The 19,388-nt window shown below is 44.2% G+C and overlaps 2 protein-coding genes across 8 annotated transcripts in view; one reads left to right on the top strand and one right to left on the bottom strand.

Moving 5' to 3' along the window:
• Positions 1 to 12,675, bottom strand: part of LOC105476515 (ring finger protein 170) — a 43,871-nt gene extending 31,196 nt beyond the window's left edge. The window contains exons 1-3 of one of the 5 annotated variants that reach the window (XM_011732492.3): positions 12,500 to 12,623; positions 6,733 to 6,922; positions 3,196 to 3,339 (exon numbers count right to left, since the gene is read on the bottom strand). In XM_011732492.3, coding sequence (XP_011730794.1) covers positions 3,196 to 3,332 — 137 coding nt within the window. In that variant the 5' untranslated portion in view covers positions 3,333 to 3,339; positions 6,733 to 6,922; positions 12,500 to 12,623. Of the gene's footprint in view, positions 1 to 3,195; positions 3,340 to 4,629; positions 4,706 to 6,732; positions 6,923 to 12,160; positions 12,240 to 12,499 lie in introns of those variants that run through there. The other 4 variants (XM_011732493.3, XM_011732491.2, XM_071068309.1 and 1 more) reach the window with 4 other exon arrangements.
• A 295-nt stretch (positions 12,676 to 12,970) lies between these two features.
• Positions 12,971 to 19,388, top strand: part of LOC105476513 (hook microtubule tethering protein 3) — a 125,411-nt gene continuing 118,993 nt past the window's right edge. The window contains exon 1 of one of the 3 annotated variants that reach the window (XM_011732484.2): positions 12,971 to 13,193. In XM_011732484.2, the coding sequence (XP_011730786.1) occupies positions 13,137 to 13,193 (57 nt within the window). In that variant the 5' untranslated portion in view covers positions 12,971 to 13,136. The other 2 variants (XM_071068308.1, XM_071068307.1) reach the window with 2 other exon arrangements.

Genomic DNA, 19,388 nt, shown 5'->3' with positions numbered 1-19,388 from the left:
TTTTTTTGTTTTGTTTTTTTCTGAGACAGGGTCTTATTCTGTTGCCCAGGCTGAAATGCAGTGGTGTGATCATAACTCACTGCAGACTTGACTTCCCAGGCTTAAGTGATCTTGCCATCTCAGCCTCCAAGTAGCTGAGACTACAAGGTGCACCACCACACCCGCCTAATTTTAAAATTTTTGGTAGGCTGGGCGTGGTGGCTCACGCCTGTAACCCCCTGACTTTGGGAGGCCGAGGTGGGTGGATCAACTGAGGTCAGGAGTTCGAGACCAACCTGGCTAACATGGTGAAACCCCATCTCTACTAAAATATAAAATTAGCTGGGTGCGGTGGCTGTAATCCCAGCTACTCGGGAGGCTGAGGCAGGAGAATCGCTTGAACCTGGGAGGTGGAGGTTGCAGTGAGCCGAGATCCAGCCACTACACTCCAGCCTGAACAGGGTCTCACTCTGTCGCCCAGGCTGGTCTTCAACTCCTGGGCTCAAGTGATCCTCCCAAAGTGCTGGGATTACAGGCATGAGCCACTGTACCTATCCAAATACCTTAACTTTGATGAAGTCTGGTTTGTCTACTTTTTCTTTTGTTGCTCATGCTTTTGTTATCATATCTAAGATCCTTTGCTAAATTTAGTCATAATGATTTACCCCTACATTTAGCTCTGATATTTAGATTGTTGAGTTAATCTGGTGTGGTGTGGTCCAACTTTAATCTTTTGAATGTGGCTACCCAATTGTCCTAGCACTATTTGTTGAAACCTTTGCCCACCGAGTGGTCCTGGCACCCTTGTCAAAGGTCAGTTGACCATAGATATATGGCTTGACTATTTCTGAATCTTAATTCTGTTATACCAATGTTAGCTATCCCTCCCAACTGACAATTAGTGGCTCACACCTGTAATCCTAGCACTTTGGGAGGCTGAGGCAGGTGGATTGCCTGAGCCCAGGAGTTAGAGATGAGCCTGGGCAACATGGCAAAAACCCATCTGACCAAAACATAATGATAATAATAATAGAAAAAAATTAGCTGCACATGCTGATGTGCACCTGTAGTCCCAGCTACTCAGGACGCTGAGGTGGGAGGATCACCTGCACATGGGAAGTCCAGGCTGCAGCTAGGTGTGATACCACCACTGTTCTCCAGCCTGGGCGACAGAGTGAAACCTGGTTTCAAAAAAATAATAATAATAATAGAAAAGGCCCAAGGACAGAGCCCTGCAGCAATATACAATATTTTCTATTTGGTGTATATTAAAACATTAGTCATGAATCCTAAGAACAACCTGCTTGGTGGAGTTCACTTAACTCTGCTATGATCTAGTCATTATTTCCCCCATGATATGCACAGTGTATCACCAGTGTCAATCACTCTGGATTATCACTCTATAAAATACCCTATTGTAATCAAGATAATGTTACCCTAAAAAGAAACTATCAATACAGAGGTAAAAAAGTAAATTAATCACCAATTTTTTAAGTTTTCACATTTTGTTTAATACTTCTTTCTATAATTTATACAGGAAATACACTTACTTGTAATTTTTAGAATCATTTTTCTATTTTATAATTTTAAAAATTTATTTTCTATAATTTATACAAAATTTAACCTATCTTCATGTATTAACTCTTAAATTTCTACTTTATTATCTAGTTTCCACATACTGGTAGACAGACAGCTGAGCCTTTTAAATATTGTTCTTGAGTCTATAATAGTCAATTTAAATTAATTTAATTTTTTTTTTTTTTTTTTTGAGGCAGAGTTTCAGTTTGTTGCCCAGGCTGGAGTGCACTGGAGCGGTCTTGGCTCACTGCAACCTCTGCCTCCCGAGTTCAAGTGATTCTCATGCCTCAGTCTCCCAAGTAGCTGGGATTATAGGCACCTGCCACCATGCCCAGCTAATTTTTGTATTTTTAGTAGAGACAAGAGTTTTACCATGCTGGCCAGGCTGGTCTCAAACACCTGACCTCAAGTGATCCGCCTGCCTCAGCCTCCCAAAGTGCTGGGATTACAGGCATGAGCCACCACATCCAGCCTAAATTAATTTTAGAATCAGGTGCAGTGGTACATACCTGTAGTCCCAGCAACCTGGGAAGCTGGGATGGGAGGACTCCCTGAGTCCAGCAGTTCAAGTCCAACTGGGGCAATGCGGCGAGACCCTGTCTCTAAAATAAATAAATAGGCTGGGCATAGTGGCTCATGACTGTAATCCCAGCACTTTGGGAGGCGGAGTCAGGTGGATCACTTGAGGTAGGGGTTTGAGACCAGTCTGGCCAACCTAGCGAAACCCTGTCTCTACAAAAAATATGAAAAAATTAGGGCCAGGTGCAGTGGCTCATGCCTGTAATCCCAGCACTTTGGGAGGGTGAGGCAGGTGGATCACCTCACGTTGGGAGTTCGAGACCAGCCTGATCAACATGGAGAAACCCCATGTCTACTGAAAATACAAAATTAGCCAGGCATGGTGGTGCATGCCTGTAATCCCAGCTACTCAGGAGGCTGAGGCAGGAGAATTGCTTGAACCCCAGAGGCAGAGGTTGCAATGAGCTGAGATAGTGCCATTGCACTCTAGCCTGGGCAACAAGAGCAAAACTCTCTCAAAAAAAAAAAAAAATTAGCCAGGTGTGGTGGTGTGTGCCTATAATCCCAGCTATTTGGGAGGCTGAGGCAAGAGAATCGCTTAAACTCAGGAGGTGGAGGTCGTAGTGAGCTGAGATAGTGCCACGCACTCCAGCCTGGGCGACATAGTGAGACTCTGTTTCAAAAAATAAATAAATAAATAAATAAGTTAAAAAATTAAATTAATTCTAACATTAGTTCCCTTTTTACTACACAAGTCTTTTTTTGCCTTAATTTTTCCATTTAAAACAAGGTATTTTGTACTTATTATCTATATCACCTACAAGTTGACGGATTTAATTATGAAAATTAAAGTTTTTTTAATTGCCATATACCAATAGAAAATACTAATATTTTATTCAAAATGTGGATAATGAATTTAATTATTATCTGGTAAGACAGCTGATGACAGAAAATATATGTGTTAGATTCAAAGCCCTGTGGAAAATAACATACCTTAGTAAACATCTACAATCACTGAGCTCTGTTACTTGCTTTTCATATTAAGTATTATACATTATTAGGGGTCAAAAAGTCAGCAATCCTTGCAAATGTATTCAATTCTTTTGTCCTTAGTCTTACCTGAAAAGTGCATATACCAGGGTAGCAATCAAAGCGAAACTGACCACAACTGCCACAAGTACTTGGTCGCTTACTCCTTCTATAACTGAATCATCATCCAGTTTCAAACTTTGAACTTCACCTTGATATTTGGCCATTCCAGGTCTAAAATAAGAAGAAACAAGATGAGAGTTACAAATGACACAGTGAAAATGAAATATACTAATAAAAACAATGTAAATACAACTGACTTCTAACATATTTAGTTTCTGATAGGCTGCAATTAAGTACAACTCCAGTAGGGATTCCCCATCATTGAGTTCTTTAAAATTTGCCAGACACATTATTTTGTGGAGTACAATATTCTATTTCTTTTTCTTTTCTTTCTTTCTTTCTTTTTTTTTTATGGAGTCTTGCTCTGTTGCCAGGCTGGAGTGCAGTGGTATGGATCTCAGCTCACTGCAACCTCCGCCTCCTGGGTTCAAGCAATTCCCCTGCCTCAGCCTCCCAAGTAGCTGGGACTACAGGCGCGCACCACTATGCCTGGATAATTTTTTGTATTTTAGTAGAGATGGGGTTTCACCATGTTAGCCAGGATGGTCTCAATCACCTGACCTCGTGATCCACCAGCCTCGGCCTCCCAAAGTGCTGGGATTACAGGCATGAGCCACTGCACCCAGTCAAATTCTATTTCTTTTAAAGAAAACAATTACTATAATTTATCATTTATTTATGTAGTTTTTAAAAATGTTTTTTCCTCTTCAAGCTTAACCCCTTTTAAAAAAAATCCATTCTTGGACCGGATGCAGTGGCTCACGCCTGTAATCCCACCACTATGGGAGGCCAAGGCAGGTGGATCACTTGAGGTCAGAAATTTGAGACCAGCCTGGCCAACATGGTGAAACCCCGTCTCTACTAAAAATACAAAATTTAGCCGGGTGATGTGCGCCTGTAATCTCAGCTACTTTGGACGCTAAGGCAGGAGAATCGCTTGAACCTGGGAGGCGGAGGTTGCAGTGAGGCCCAGATAGCGCCACTGCACTCCAGCCTGGGAGACAGAGCAAGACCCTGTCCCCCTCCCCGCCAAAAACAATAAATAAATAAAAGCCATTCTTGTCCAACTGCTCTTTTCTTATTCCTGAATAGCAAATAAATTCTCTACATAGATCAGATCCCTCTTCCCCCTCACAGCATGTGTATGTCTTGTGGCATTACCCATGTATTGACAGGAAAGAAAATATATTATAGTCTTCTGTAAGCATTCTCATATTCTCTAGCATATACCCTGTACATAATAGGACCTAACAGATATTTGTTTAAATAAAAGTGACTTACCATACTTACAGTGTTAGTAATTTGAAAAGTAAAAGACATTTAGGCTATAGAACATTTATAGTTATACTAAAACTACTTGAAATAATGAAAATTCTGGTGCTTGAAAAACTATTTGCCCACCTGAAACTAAGCTCAGCTTATGGTTCAGAATTCTTTGAACTGCTTGGAATATAGAATCACTTTGATGCTGCATTTCCTTATAAAGAGAAAAGGGAGGATAAGAAACTTTCCTTCCCATACTCTAAACTAGAGAAAAATGGTAGTACCCAATTCTATAGGTATGAGGGGAGATAGCCCAATCACACTGGAGTCCAAATATCACAGGTAATTCACATTTTTTTCAGACAAAACAGGAAGTGTCAAAGTCTTATAATACACCTAAAGAGAAATTAAGGAAATATTCAATTAAATATATATGAATAATTAAAATAAAGTTCTGCATTTATGTAACTTACTGAGCTGAAATAAGTTTTATTCAATATCATCACTAGTCAGGTATTTTGAGTATAGACGTCTCAACACCTTTGAAAATAATCTGAACTGGCTGCTAGTAAGAAAATTATCGCTCCTGGAAGAAACCTACGCAAACAGATGAAAGGCAGCTTTCATCAGCTTTACACGGAGTAATGGCCTGATACATGCAACTTTTAATGACTGGTTTCAAATAGCCATTACGAAGGGGCACACCAAGAAACTCACAGAAAGAGCTCTAATTGCAGTATTTTTATTCAAAAGAACAGTTAAATGAGCTGCCAATTGAACTGAAGAGCCTCAAATAAGCTAGAGGTGGGCCATGGAGTCAATTTAGATTTTTATTTCATCAGGTTTCCTCTTTTAAAATTAGAGATGCTATAGCTGTTTCAAAAGTCCTAAGGGCAGTGAGAACTACTTGCATCTGCTCAAAGATAACCCAAATGTTATCCCCCATGTCAAGATTTCCAACCTCTAATTATCCCACAGAGCTGTGAAGGTTAAAACAAATTAACAGACTGGGCGAGGTGGCTCACGCCTGAAATCCCAGCACTTTGGGAGGCCCAGGCGGGCGGATCACGAGGTCAGGAGATCGAGACCATCCTGGCTAATACGGTGAAACCCTGTCTGTACTAAAAATACAAGAAATAGCCGGGTGTGGTGGCGGGCACTTGTAGTCCCAGCTGCTCGAGAGGCTGAGGCAGGAGAATGGCGTGAACCCGGGAGGCGGAGCTTGCTGTGAGCGGAGATCTCGCCACTGCACTCCAGCCTGGGCGACTGAGCGAGACTCCATCTCAAAAAAAAAAAAAATTAACAGAGGTGAAAGTGCTTTGTAAGTTAAGTCTATAAACAAATGCACTGTAATTATTCCTACTCACATTTTCTCCTATGCCATACATTTAGGCAGTTTATTATTTTGTACTTAAAAAAATGCATTACATTTGTTCCTATGTCCTTCAAGGTGCAATCAATGGTAATGCAAATAAATTATACTATACAACATATACATATAATATATATTATATTTGACTACTATGCGATTATGCTTTTTTTTTTTTTTTTGAGGCGGAGTCTTGCTTTGTGCCCAGGCTGGAGGGCAGTGACGCGATCTCAGCTCACTGCAAGCTCCGCCTTCTGGGTTCTCCTGCCTTAGCCTCCCGAGTAGCTGGGACCACAGGCGCTGGCCACCATGCCTGGCTAATTTTTTCTATTTTTAGAAGAGACGGGGTTTCACCGTGTTAGCCAGGATGGTCTCGATCTCCTGACCTCGTGATCCACCCACCTCAGCTTCCCAAAGTGCTGGGATTACAGGTGTGAGCCACCGTGCCTGGCCTGCGATTATACTCTTAAAATATTGCTTCATGTACATTTCCAAGAGCTCAGAGATCCAGGATATTTAAGTATTGCATGGCCATATTATTTCATTTGCATCATTTGAGAGCAGATATTCCCAGCAGTGTTTAGAGGAAAAGAGAAGGGCACCGCATTTTCTTGTCCCATGGAAATCCCAACAAAAGCCAGGCTGTCAAATGGAGATCTACTAATGCCGTTTGACCTGCTTGTTGGGGGCTTCTATAGCACAACTTCTGCCATAGTTTCTCATAAAATTGAAGTAAAAAAGCAACTGTAGGTGCTAGTGCCTAAAAATGAGGTATTGTACCATCACTTCAGTTTGGAAAGAGGCTGGTCTGATTTAAAACTCCAGAAGAGAAATAGGAAACAAAATTTCCTACTTGGGGAGATGACATATACCTCAGTCCTGAAAATGAATTCCAAAATCGAGGACTTCTGTTCTCCAACTTTTGTTGTTCAGTCAGTGATTATCCAGAACTAAACAGTGCTGCTGATTCTGTCCAACCATACAGGCTGTAAACTGAAGCCCAAGCAGTTGTTGCTTGGACATGAAGAGCCCTGAATTTTAGTTCCAATTCTGTCACAACAACTGTGTAAAAGTAAATAAAATTTAAAAGTTGTTAGAACCTCTAAAACGCCTTAAGCCTTGAGAGAGATGTGACTATGATCTGGGTCATGTAACAGGTTTACAATTCTGTTTCTTAGATTTTTAGCTTAACTCTTCCTGATTGTTCTTGTTCTATAAACAACTAAGAAAAGACTAAGTCTTTTTTTTAAAAGAGACCAGATCTCCTCCTTCTAACTGCTGATCTTTATTACAGATTAACTGCCTCTTTTATTGTCCTGTATGGAACTCAGACCAGATGGTGCCCCAAACAGGGATCTCATGACAGTTACACTCTTTCTCCCCTAAAAAAGACACCTTGACTAATCAGATCATTATAACTGTACATTAAGCCTTACATTAAGATATTAAAATTCTGTTAAATATAGGATTTTGTCTATATAAACAATCCCAAATGTCTATAACTAAGAGCACTGACTTCCATGCTTTTAAATCTGTCCTTTCCCAGGTGGCCTGTCCTCAACCTTTACACTTAAACTCTCTTTAAACTCAATTTTGACCTTTTAAATTATTTTAGCTTAACAACTGTGACTTTATTTCTTCACTTCCTTCTACTGCTAAATTTCTCTGATTCAGAGTTTCAGAATAGAGAAAAGGCCAGATCAAAGCTAGCATTAGAGTGGTTATCAGTGAGCAGCTGGACTGGCAAAGTCAGACCAACACCCTCCCTAGGACACAGTTTCAGTTTCAATTCTTTCAAGTATGAATTACTTTAACAAGAAAAATAAAGCCAATACTTGCTTCCTCTCTTGGTATGCAAATAGAGCTTCAATGTCCAGTCAGTGACCATTCTCATCTACCACCCAGTCGCTCAGTTTCCTGACGGTGCCTACTCCGGAGGCACCTACACTGACCTAAGTGGCATGACTGGCATGTCAACTGCTAAACACTCTCACTACACCATGAACTTCCTTTTTGAAAAAGATATTATTCAAATTAATGTTTATAAATTAATTTTTAAAATTTATTTCTTGAGACGGGGTCTTGTTCTGTCACCTAGGCTGGAGTGCAGTGGCACACCCTTGGCTCACAGCAGCCTCGACCTCCCAGGCTCAATCAATCTTCCTACTGTGACTACAGGCGTGCGCCACTAAGCTCAGCTAAAATTTTTTTATTTTTTGTAGAGACGAATTTCACTATCTTGCCCAAGCTGGTCTCGAACTCCTGGGGTCAAGGAATTTGCCCAGCTAGGTCTCCCAAAGTGCTAGGATTACAGGCGTGAAGCAGCACGCCCAGCCAAAAATGTTTATTGGTGCCAAATATTTACAGAATCTACAAGTGACTATAGTTTAGTTTTAGAATATGTAGATACTATGCTCAATTGCTTCACCTTCAAAATTTATTATTAATCACAGAATGTTAAGCACTTAGTTCCAAGCATATAAAGTAACATCTTACTGGATTTATTTATTTTATTTTTTCACATTATTTGGACATTCAGGCCAGTGCAGTGGCTCATGCCTGTAATCACAGCATTTTGGGATGCCAAGGTGGGTGGATCACTTGAAGCCAGGAGTTTGAGACCAGCCTGGCCAACTTGGTGAAGCCCCATCTTTACTAAAAATACAAAAATTAGCCAGATGTGGTGGCACATGCCTGTAATCCCAGCTACTCGGGAGGCTGAGGAACGAGAATTGCTTGAACCTGGGAGGCAGAGGTTGCAGTGAGCCAAGATCACACCACTGCACTCCAGCCTGGGTGACAGAGCAAGACCCCGTCTCAAAAAACTGCCCAGATTTGATCATTACACATTGTATATATTTGTATGAAAATATCACAGGTACCCCATAAATATGTAAAACTATTATACATTCGTAAAAATTACAAATACATTTTTAAATAATGAACTCCTTTCAGTCAGGAATCGTATCTTATTCCTGTTAGTAGTGAGCAGGGTCTTACATGTTGTAGTGGCCACTAAATGTTATTTACATTAAACCCAAAAACGTTATTAAATGCATAAAACATGCAATGTAATCTATTTCATGGTATCCTATAAAATATGAAAAGAAGAGTTACTAATACTCGGTTTTGAACTGTTTAAGATTCACAAAAACTGAACCCCATCCATCTTGGAAACTGTGCAGTATAACTGATAGAAGTTTGCAAAGAAACTGGCTTTGCTATTGCTCAGCTGGCTACATCTTATTGAGCAGTATCTTCAGACAGCAAAGCAGCACAAGTTCCAGAGTCAGACAGCCCTGGACTTACATAAAGTCTCTGTCGCAGCTTCCTCATATGTAAAAGGCATTAGGTTGAACCATATCAAACTGCCACTCTTTTTGGGGGCAGGCGGTATGGGGGGAAGTGCCTTGCCTTGTGAAGTTTACAATGAGATAATGAAGGTAAGGCATTTAGAATACTGCTTGGCACATCATATAGGCTCTCAGTAAATGGAAGCTACAGTGTTTTGGTTAATATTATTAACAACTGCCAAGGACTCAGCAGAACTACGATAAAAACTAGCCATGCCTGCCCCAGAGCTGCTCCACATAGCATCTCAAACTCTCTTTAATCACAGTTCTAAGTATGTGTTCCCTGGGAAGACAGGATGCAATCTGGAGCACTGTCACACAGGACATGCCCTCTTTAATCCAATAAGCAGCTGTGGGTGAGAACCAGCCTCCAACTAACCGGAGTAAGAGACAGCCAAGACAAGTTCAACTCACCTCTCCTCAGGCATTTCCAAAGTTTTCAGGGAAGGAAAAAAATAAACCACATAGAGAAAATAAGAGAAAAATAGGAAATTCCAGGACTTCCTGGAACAAAGGAGAGAATCTCAGTGCCTTTTTACCCTAAGGCTCATGTAGAAACTTGACAGCCACATGGCTTCTGCAATTACTCACATCCAAACGTTTTTACTAATTTCTTTCATCAAAGATAACTGGAATTACAAAATGAAACCTCCAGAACAACGCAACATCATGCACAAAAGCACTGTGGATATGCAGCCACTCTTGAAAAAGGAGGCTTTAGGTCAATTGTGTCAAAGCCTTGAAAACCCGGGCCACTGGAGGAAGGGTGCTCAGGACAGCACAGCCACAGCCACTCCAGTACGGCTAGCATCTTGTCTGCCCATCTAAAGACAAGCTGCATGTGAGTCCGGCGTAAGTCAATGTGACATATACTCACTGACTTCATTTGTTTGCCTACAAGATTATAGGTCACTTAAAAGTGCTAGAAATTCGATAGAAATAACCTGATAAGGAATGTAGGAACTCTAGTTTGACAAATATCCAGAGGCACCAACACAGGAACCAAAGACAGGCAAGATACACATGTGTAACTTTTTTTTTTTTCCTCTTGAGACAGAGTCTTGCTCTGTCCTCTGGATGGAGTGCAGTGGCGTGATCTCGGCTCACTGCAACCTCAGCCTCCCACGTTCAAGTGATTCTCCTGCCTCAGCCTCCCAAGTAGCTGGGACTACAGAAGCCCGCCACCACGCCCAGCTAATTTTTGTATTTTTAGTAGAGACAGGGTTTCACCATGTTGGCCAGGATCTCTTGACCTCGTGATCCGCTGGCCTTGGCCTCCCAAAATGCTGGGATTACAGTGGCGAGCCACCGCGCCCGGCCACATATGTGTAATTTCTAAAGGTTTCTCTGCCCTTGGTGTAGGGAAGAATGCTTGAAAAAAAGACCATTGAGAATACTTCAGGTAAGTTTTTTTTTTTTTTTACACTTACAAAATGCTAAAGGATCAGGGGTCAACTATCAAGTGGTACTCTGTAAGGCATCCTTAAAAACTCAATGCTGGCTCAGGCTCGGTGGCTCACACTTGTGATCCCAGCACTTTTGGGAGGCCAAGGCGGGCGGATCACTTGAGCCCAGGAGTTTGAGACCAGCCTGGGCAACATAGTGAGACCCCCTCTCTACAAAAAATAAGAAAATTAGCTGAGCATCGTGGCCTGAACCTGTGGTCCCAGCTACTTGGGAGGCTGAGGTACGAAGATCACTTGAGCCCAGGAGACAGGTTGCAGTGAACCAAGATTGCGCCACTGTACTCCAGAACAAGATCCTTTCTCAAAAACCACCACCACCACCACCACCACCACCACCAAAACCCCAATCAATGCCGTCTTGGTAGTTTTTTTTTTTTTTTTTTTGAGATGGAGTCTCCCTCTGTCGCCCAGACTGGAGTGCAGTGGCCGGATCTCAGCTCACTGCAAGCTCTGCCTCCAGGGTTTATGCCATTCTCCTGCCTCAGCCTCCCCAGTAGCTGGGACTACAGGCGCCTGCCACCTCGCCTGGCTAGTTTTTTTTTTTGTATTTTTTAGTAGAGACGGGGTTTCACGGGGTTAGCCAGGATGGTCTCGATCTCCTGACCTCGTGATCCGCCCGTCTCGGCCTCCCAAAGTGCTGGGATTACAGGCTTGAGCCACCGCGCCCGGCCTTGTCTTGGTAGTTTTGAGTGCTCAATGAGAAAACCTACTCTCAATGGAAAAAAAAGTGGGGGAAAGGGGTTCCAGGAACTACGAAGCAAAGTGAAAGTGTGCCCTGGGAAGTTAGCTTTGTCGCACTCCAAATAAAAACTCTGCATTGGCTGGTAGTTACGCATACTCTCTGTTTGCATCGACAATTCTCTAAGGACTCCAAGGCGCATGTCCTGGAATTCCAACACATTTGCACTAGGTTCCAGGTACACCAGAATGTTTACAGCCTTGTTCTGAGTAGCATCAGTCTGAACAAAACGCCCACCCAGAGTAGAATGGATTCACTGTTCTATTCGCACTGGAATACTAGGCAACAATGAAAATTACCTATAGATACACAGTACACCAATTTAATACTGATTGAAAACCACAAAACAACACACTGTCATCTACCCGCAAAAGTTCGAAAACAGGCAAAGGAAAACGAGATTGCATGCACACACAGATGATAAAACTGTAAGGAAAAGATCACACTAATCAGGCTGAGAGAATCAGGCTCCGAAAGGAGCACAGGGTATGGGTGAGAAACTCCTGGGGTGCCGGCAATGCCCTTTTCGTTTTTATCTGGGTGTTTTATTAATTCTTCTTTAAACGTGTATGTCGTATGCACTTTTTTGCGTATGCTATATCTGTTAAAAATTTATCGGCAGCCCTGCAGAGAGATCGTGCCTCTAAAGAGGCGGGAGCTCCAGAACGATCCGCCTCGCCATTAAGCGAAGCCAACTCCGAACGCTGAGAAACGCAGGCCCGGGGTCGGCCGGGGTCCTTACGGATTGGCGAACGGGCGCACACCCCTCCTGCATTAAGGAGAGTTCTCAGGGTCGCGTTCCGAGCGACCCTAGAGGGAGCGGCGGTGTCCTAGCCGCCGGCCAAGCCCACTACAGCCGCTCTCTGCGTCGGCCCCTCCACTGTCGCCGGCGACTCCGGACAGCCGCGGAGCGATTCTGGGGCTTCCAGAGGAGGGCGGGGAGGAGGGGGGGAGGAGGCGGCGATTCCCGCCGACCCGCAGAGCCTCGGCTGCCAGAGCGACCCCAAGACGGCCAGGCCCCGCCGTCCGCGGCTCCGCTGGCCCCGATAGGGTGGGCGTGGCCGCCGCGCGCCGGACGTACCTCTCCACCGCGAAGGAACTACCTCGCCAGTTCCCGGTGACAGAGGACAGATTATTTCCGGGACCGCTCCCGCCACCCCTCCCGGGCAACCCAGTACACGTCCCCTTTCTAATTTGGAGTGCGGGTGCGGGCGCACGCGCACTGCCGAGCTTCCGCGAGGGCGCGACCGAACGGCGGAGGAAGACCCGCCGCCGCAGCCTCCAGGGCGGGGCGCGTGCTCGTGCGCGCGCGCGCCTCGACACGCAGCGAGCTGGTGGCGGGGGCGCGCGCGGCGGCGGCGGCGGCGGCGGCGCGGGTCGGCCGGGGCGCGAGCGTGCGCAGTGGCTCCTCGGCCGCGGCTCCAGCCAGGGCGGCGGCGCCGGGGAGGAGCGGTGTGGGCGGCCGGGGGCGGGGACGCGGGCCGGCGGGCGTGGCCGGAGTCGCGCGCGGTTGGCGCGCGGTCCCGATTGAAAAGAGAAGGAGGGGCGCCGGGGGTGACGGTGCGGAGCCGCTGCAAGCGCTGGGCGAGAGTCGGCGGCCGAATCCGAGGAGCAAGCGGGCCTGAGGCCGAGTCAGCTGCGCAGGCCCCCGGATCCCCCCACCGAGCGGCGGCGGTGTCTGGCCAGGCGGGAGGCGCTGCCCGGCCGCGGCGGGGAAGATGTTCAGCGTAGAGTCGCTGGAGCGGGCGGAGCTGTGCGAGAGCCTCCTCACTTGGGTATGTGGGGGCCGCGGGCTGGCGGGAAGACCCCCTCCCCCCCACCTACCGGGACCCTCCACGCGCGGCCCGGGGGGCGAGCGCTGCGGGCGAAGGTTCCGTCACATCCGGGGCCCGGGGCGGGCGGGGCGAGGAGGCTTGGCCCAGGGTCCGAGAGAAACTTGCCGGGCCTGAGGCGTCCTACTCCGGGCGGACCCCGGCCAGGGCTGGGCTGGGGACGCGGCGGGCGACTCTGGGATCCGCGCGGCTCCTCGCAGCTGGGGCTGCGCCGAGCTCCGGGGGTGGCCGAGCCTGACTGCCCCGCGCCCGGGACCCGCCGCGGCTCCTCGCCTTTGTTGCAGCGTTCGCGGAGGACGGGCCCGGCCCCGGCCCGGGAACTGATAGCACCTGTGAGAGAGCGTGGGGAGAATGCGGGAGGCGCCCGGGGACCCAGTTTCCGATGCGAGGCGCCGCTGGGGATGGGAGTGAGCGAGGGGCGGACGCCTGTCAGAGGCGTCGGGCAGACGTTTAAAGGACTCTGGAGGTGTCTGGGCGTCAACAATGGAACTCGAAGGCCTTGGGGTACAGCGTGTGGGATTCTGATTTTGAATTCTTAAACGGTTTTAGATTTCTCACACTTTGAAGTAAATACACACTCACCTCTCACGTCAGCGGCCGCTCCTTCCTGAAGCCGGGTCTTCAGGACGCGGCCGGGGAACCGACGCCCGGGTTCTAGTCGTTCTTGCCGCGGCGTCGGCCGCGGAGGGAGAGGGATGCGCAGAGCCGGGGCGGACCTCGCGCTGCCTTCGGGAGCCTCCGTTTCACTCATTGCTGAGAATGTTAATTAAATGTTTACGGATGTGTTTATGGAGGCGACTACAGCATTTGTATTACTTTTAAAGGTAAAATACGGATGTGAGAGAAATTCTGTTTAGCGGTGTCTTGGGTTACGAGTCAGGATCCTTGGAGTGTAGACGTCACGATCCTGTGCAAGGCACTTTGCTGGAAAGACTGGAGAAGTATTGCCTTACGTTGGTTGTTAAAAAAATTAGTAAAAATAGTCTGAGGTTTTTATAATTTGGCTACGTCACGAATCAATTTCTGTCCTTGAAACATAGACTTGGTAGAGCTTGCGTAGCCAGTTGCATATCAGACCATTTCGGGGATTTCACATCTTTAGCAGCAGTATGTAGTTAGCATGCAGCTTACACTTATGAGTTCTGCCTCCAGGCAAGGAGATGGCTTTCACTGCTGTATTTCAGAAGAGAGGAAAACTGGTAAGTTGCATAATGTGGCCGAGGTTTGACTAGGCAGGGGAGAGAGAGAGGAAAGAATTATTAAATTCTTTGATATTGTGGAAGGAATAGATTTGGCAGAATCTGTACATCTGTAAACAGAATGCTGAGAAACTTAAGATTTAAGTTTTTGAGTGTGCAAGTAGTGCTTCCCTTTGTGCTAGAAAAAGAAGCAAGAAGGCAAAGATGAAGCTAATTGAATCTAAGTAGGGCTACATTGTTTAAAATCTGGGAGGGGGGGAAGACATGGAAATAAAGAGGTGCACAGAGGTTCCTTAACTTGCGATGGGGTTACATCCCGGTAAACCCATCATAAGTTGAAAATACTGTAAGTTGAAAATGCATTTCATACGCCTAACCGTCCAAACACCGTAGCTTAGACTGGCCTACCTTAAACGTGCTCAGAACACTTACCTTAGTCTACAGTTGGACAAAATATCTACCACAAAACGTATTTTATAATAAAGTGTTGAATATATGATGCACTTTATTAAGCATTGTACTGAAAATGAAAAATATAATGGCTGTATGGGGACTCAGAGTATGGTTTCTACTGAATGTGTATCTCTTGCGTCATTGTAAAGTTGAAAAGTCTCAAGTTAAACCATCCTAAGCTGGGGACCGTCTGTATTTGAATGGCATCCACAAAATATGGTACGTAGTAATTGCGTTTATTTAAGTGAGAAATGCTGATAAAAATATAGAGGAAAAATCTTAGAAGTTTGAAGGGCTACTGACAGAACCTGACAACATGAGAGAATCTATTTAGAATCTCCTAAAATGTCAAGAAAACGGGTAATCCACATTATCAGCTGTAGAGAGGTCAGGGAGTGTGGTATCGTAGAATAGTCTTTTTGAAATGTCACTGGAAACTCATCAATGAAAATTTCTGGATAAGATTAGAGATTATCAGTGACAAAACTGGAGGGCAGTGTTCTTGAAGATGTACAGTTCTAAGATTTGGAAACACTTTAAAACACGTTTCAAAATAGAGTTTAAATGCTGGGTTTGTTTTCTTTTAGCTGTCATTATAAAAAGCAGAATAAATGTTTCAATGAGCAATGTTTGATGACATTTAAATGTATAATATCACCCCTCCTATCTGTAAGCCAGATTAATGCTAAGTACAATTCTAAAACCAAATGCAAGCAAAAATGTACACTCCAAAGAAAAGACTCATTTAGATTAATTTTCTTGATTTTATGTCAACTTCCAGTCAATTTGGTTGTGTGGGGGGTTTTGCTCTCACACAGTAAGCTAGAAGGTGACTGTGACACTCAGCAAAATGCAGACAACTGTCAGAGACAGACAAGATCCAAGAGCTGAGTGATTCCGTCTTTGGGATGACAGCCTTATGTACTTTTAGAGCCTCCATGTTCAATTTTTGAAGATCATAATTATATTCCTGAGTATCAGATAAAAGTTTGTTTTCACTACATAGCATTTAGTTTGAGATTGGACAGATGTATATAGTACATTTTAGAAATTATTCCTCTAGAAATGGCTAAAGTAATAAAAGCTCAAGCACTTAAAGGGATGATTCTGTCACCTATACAGAACTCAATGGAACGTCTCATTGCCTCACATGGTGGATAAATTGCCCTTTTATCAGACAGCCTACTGGCCCAAGAACCATATAGTTCCAAATTTTTGTTGAAAGAGAGTTACAGTTAAGTATCATCCTACCAAGGGGAAACATCTTAAGCTTAAATTCCAAATCAAAGTTTATGCAAGCAAGTTCAGCAGGACATGCTTGAAAATTTCCACTGTGTCTCCTCTCCACCCTCTGAGTCAAAATCTGCCCTGCCTACTACATCTGTCAAGCCTAATTTCTTGAACTGTACGTGAATCTCAATGAAGAAATAGGACTTTTCCAGGTTTTAGAGACTGAAAAACAAAGTCTTCGATGTTACCGAGTTATGACCAAAAAAAGTCATCACATAGGTTCAGTACACTTTGGGGTAATCTAACAACATTAATATATTCTTATTGTTTTCATATTACTTATTTGGCAGCCTATAAAATGCATACTAGTGTATAGAATTGGGGGTGGTATAATTATTATGGTGGTATCTCCCCCATTCCATCCTCCTCTGCCTAACTCGATTCTGCCAACAACTTTTGTCCTCTAATGGAAGAATAAGTCACTGCTGTACAAAAGTTAAAGTACTTTAAAAGATAGTATAGCCTAAGAGTACATACAGATTCTGACATTAGGCAGCCTGGGTTCAAATCCTGGTTTTGTTCTATACTAACTGTAGGTGACTTTGTAACTTTACCTCTGTGTTTTGATTGCGTTGATATTTAACTTTATGTTTGCTGACTTCAGAGATTCTCATGCTTTAGTGTTGATCTGCATCATCTGGAAAGCTTGCTAAAGCGCGGATGCCCAGAGTTGCTAGTTTTGTAGGTCTGGGCTGGGCCTGAGATTTTGCATTTCTAATAGGTTCCCAGGTGATGCCATTGTTGGTGATGCAGGGACCACATTTTGAGAACCATGACTCTAGAAAATTATTTGACATTTTGCACTGGACAGTTCTTTGCTGTGGGCACTGCACTATGTGTTACGTTTAATAGTAGCATCCCATTGCCTCAACCAGCTAGATGACAATAGCACCCAACTCACAGCCAAAAATGTCTCCTCCGGAGCAAAATTATCCATTACTCTAGAGATAGTAATTCCAGGTGATCTCATGCTTTACTCTTTTCATGCTTTTGTTGGGGAGGGGGAGGTAGAAGTTGGGTGGTGGTAATAGAGCTTCTTGGAATTAAAAGAAAGATTAGAACCCTTCAGGTAGAGAGTTTCATGCCTTAATGCAGTTAGGTGCAATTGTCTTTCAGTTTTACTGTATTGCTATCCCGAAATACTCCATAGATGTCCGCTCAGAGAACTGGTATGTGACAGATTCTTAAAAATTAAGGTACAGTTTACATACCATAAAATTCATCCATTTGAAGTGTATACTTTATTGGTTTTTAGTATGATCACAAGATTGTGCAGTCATCATGACTATCTAGTTCCAAGAACACTTTCATCACCCCAAAAATAAAACTCTGTAGGGGATAAATTTTCTTTAGGATCTGTTTCACTTTGGTCTTGCAGCAGAGGTGGACATCTCTGACCCTTATGAGCAACTATGTACCTCCAGGGCTAATACAGAGAAAATAATTGAATAAAACCACGTTTTAAAAACAAATGAAAATTTAGCTTTCCCTAAGTCCCAAGAGAAAAAACAGATCAAGTCTTCTTTTTTTGGAGGTGGAGTCTTGCCCTGTTGCCCAGGCTGGAGTGCAGTGGCACAGTCTCAGCTCACTTCAACCTCTACCTCCTGGGTTCAGGCAATTCTCCTGCCTCAGCCTCCTTGGTGGCTGGGATTACAGGCATGCACCATCACGCCTGGCTAATTTTTGTATTTTTTAGTAGAGACGGGTTTCACTATGTTGGCCAGGCTGGGCTCGAACTCGTGACCTCAGAAGATCTGCCAGCCTTGGCTTCCCAAAGTTCTGGGATTGCAGGCATGAGCCACCGCGCTGGGCCCAGATCAAGTCTTAACAACCAAGTTACTTGCTTTTTTGAATTACCTGTTTGTTGAGTTGCTTCTTCTGATTGGCCAGAGTCTGGTTTCCAATCTTGCATCCCTTCCCTTTAGTAGTACTTTAGATCATAGGATTCCAAATGCCAAACCAGTGCCCAGCTGTGTAAGAATTATTTGATGAGCTTGTTAAAAATAGATCCCCAGCTTCCTACACACAGATTCTGATTCAGTAGGGGGAGCCAAGAAATGTGTATATTCTTTCTCTCTCTCTCTCTTTTAAGACAGTCTCACTCTATTGCCCAGGCTGAAGCGCAGTGGTGCAATCACAGCTCACTGCAGTCCTGACCCCCCCGGGCTCAAGTGATCCTCCCACCTCAGCCTCCTGAATAGCAGAGACTATAGGCATGAGCCACCACACCCAGCTAGTTTTTGTATTTTTTGTAGAGACAGAGTTTTGCCATGTTTTTCAGCATGGTCTCAAATTCCTGGGCTCAAATGATCCTCCATCTTTGACCTCCCATAGTGCTGGGATTACAGATATAAGCCACCATGCCCAGCCAAAATGTGTATTTTCAAAATGGAAATCTCCCCGATGATTCCCCTACACACCCAGGTTTGGGACCATTGCTTTAGATTTTGCAAAATACCTCATGGGCATTCATTCTGAAGCAACACACCCTTCTATAAGCTATTTTTTCCCCAATCTTTCTTTATATGAAAAAACTGATATTGAGAGAGATGAAATAGCCTGTCCAAATTTACAGGGCAAAAGTAGGGATTAGAATTAGCTCCTTTCATTCAAAGTGGCGTTCACTGAGGGCTTGTTCGTATCAGGCATTGTGCTGAGGTCAGTGATAAAGAGAAGAATGAGACATGGTCCTCACTGCTGCCCCTATTTTTCCTTCTAAACAAACCTACAAGAAAGAGATTGGTTTTTTTTTTTTGAAAATGGGTCATAGACTTAGCAACTATAAAATGAAAGCAAGTGCTTATTTCTTTTAAGTGCTTATTTCTTTTACTAGTGAGCAGGCAGCTGGAGATAGTATGGAGTAAAATTCAAAATCAGTTCCCACAGATGGTGTTTATTTGTTTCATTTATTCATTTACTAATCATTTATTGCATCTCTACCAGGTATTAGGTTTATGTCAGGGTAGCTTGGAAGGATCCTCTTATCACCTTTCCAAATAGACACTTAAGTAAAAACTTGCTATGAGGATCTTTAAGATAATTCCCTGGGCCTCTACCACCATAACTGTCTCTACCTGCAAGACTCTCCTATATTATATATGAAGAAGCTACTGACTGTACTGTTAATAGTTGTCTTATTTATTTATTTATTTATTTTGAGACGGGGTCTTGCCCTGTCGCCCAGGTTGGAGTGCAA

The sequence above is a fragment of the Macaca nemestrina genome, chromosome 8, assembly GCF_043159975.1.
Source record: "Macaca nemestrina isolate mMacNem1 chromosome 8, mMacNem.hap1, whole genome shotgun sequence".
Classification (NCBI taxonomy): domain Eukaryota; kingdom Metazoa; phylum Chordata; class Mammalia; order Primates; family Cercopithecidae; genus Macaca; species Macaca nemestrina.
Note: the sequence above shows the minus strand (reverse complement) of the source record. Positions and strands in the feature narration are given on the sequence as shown.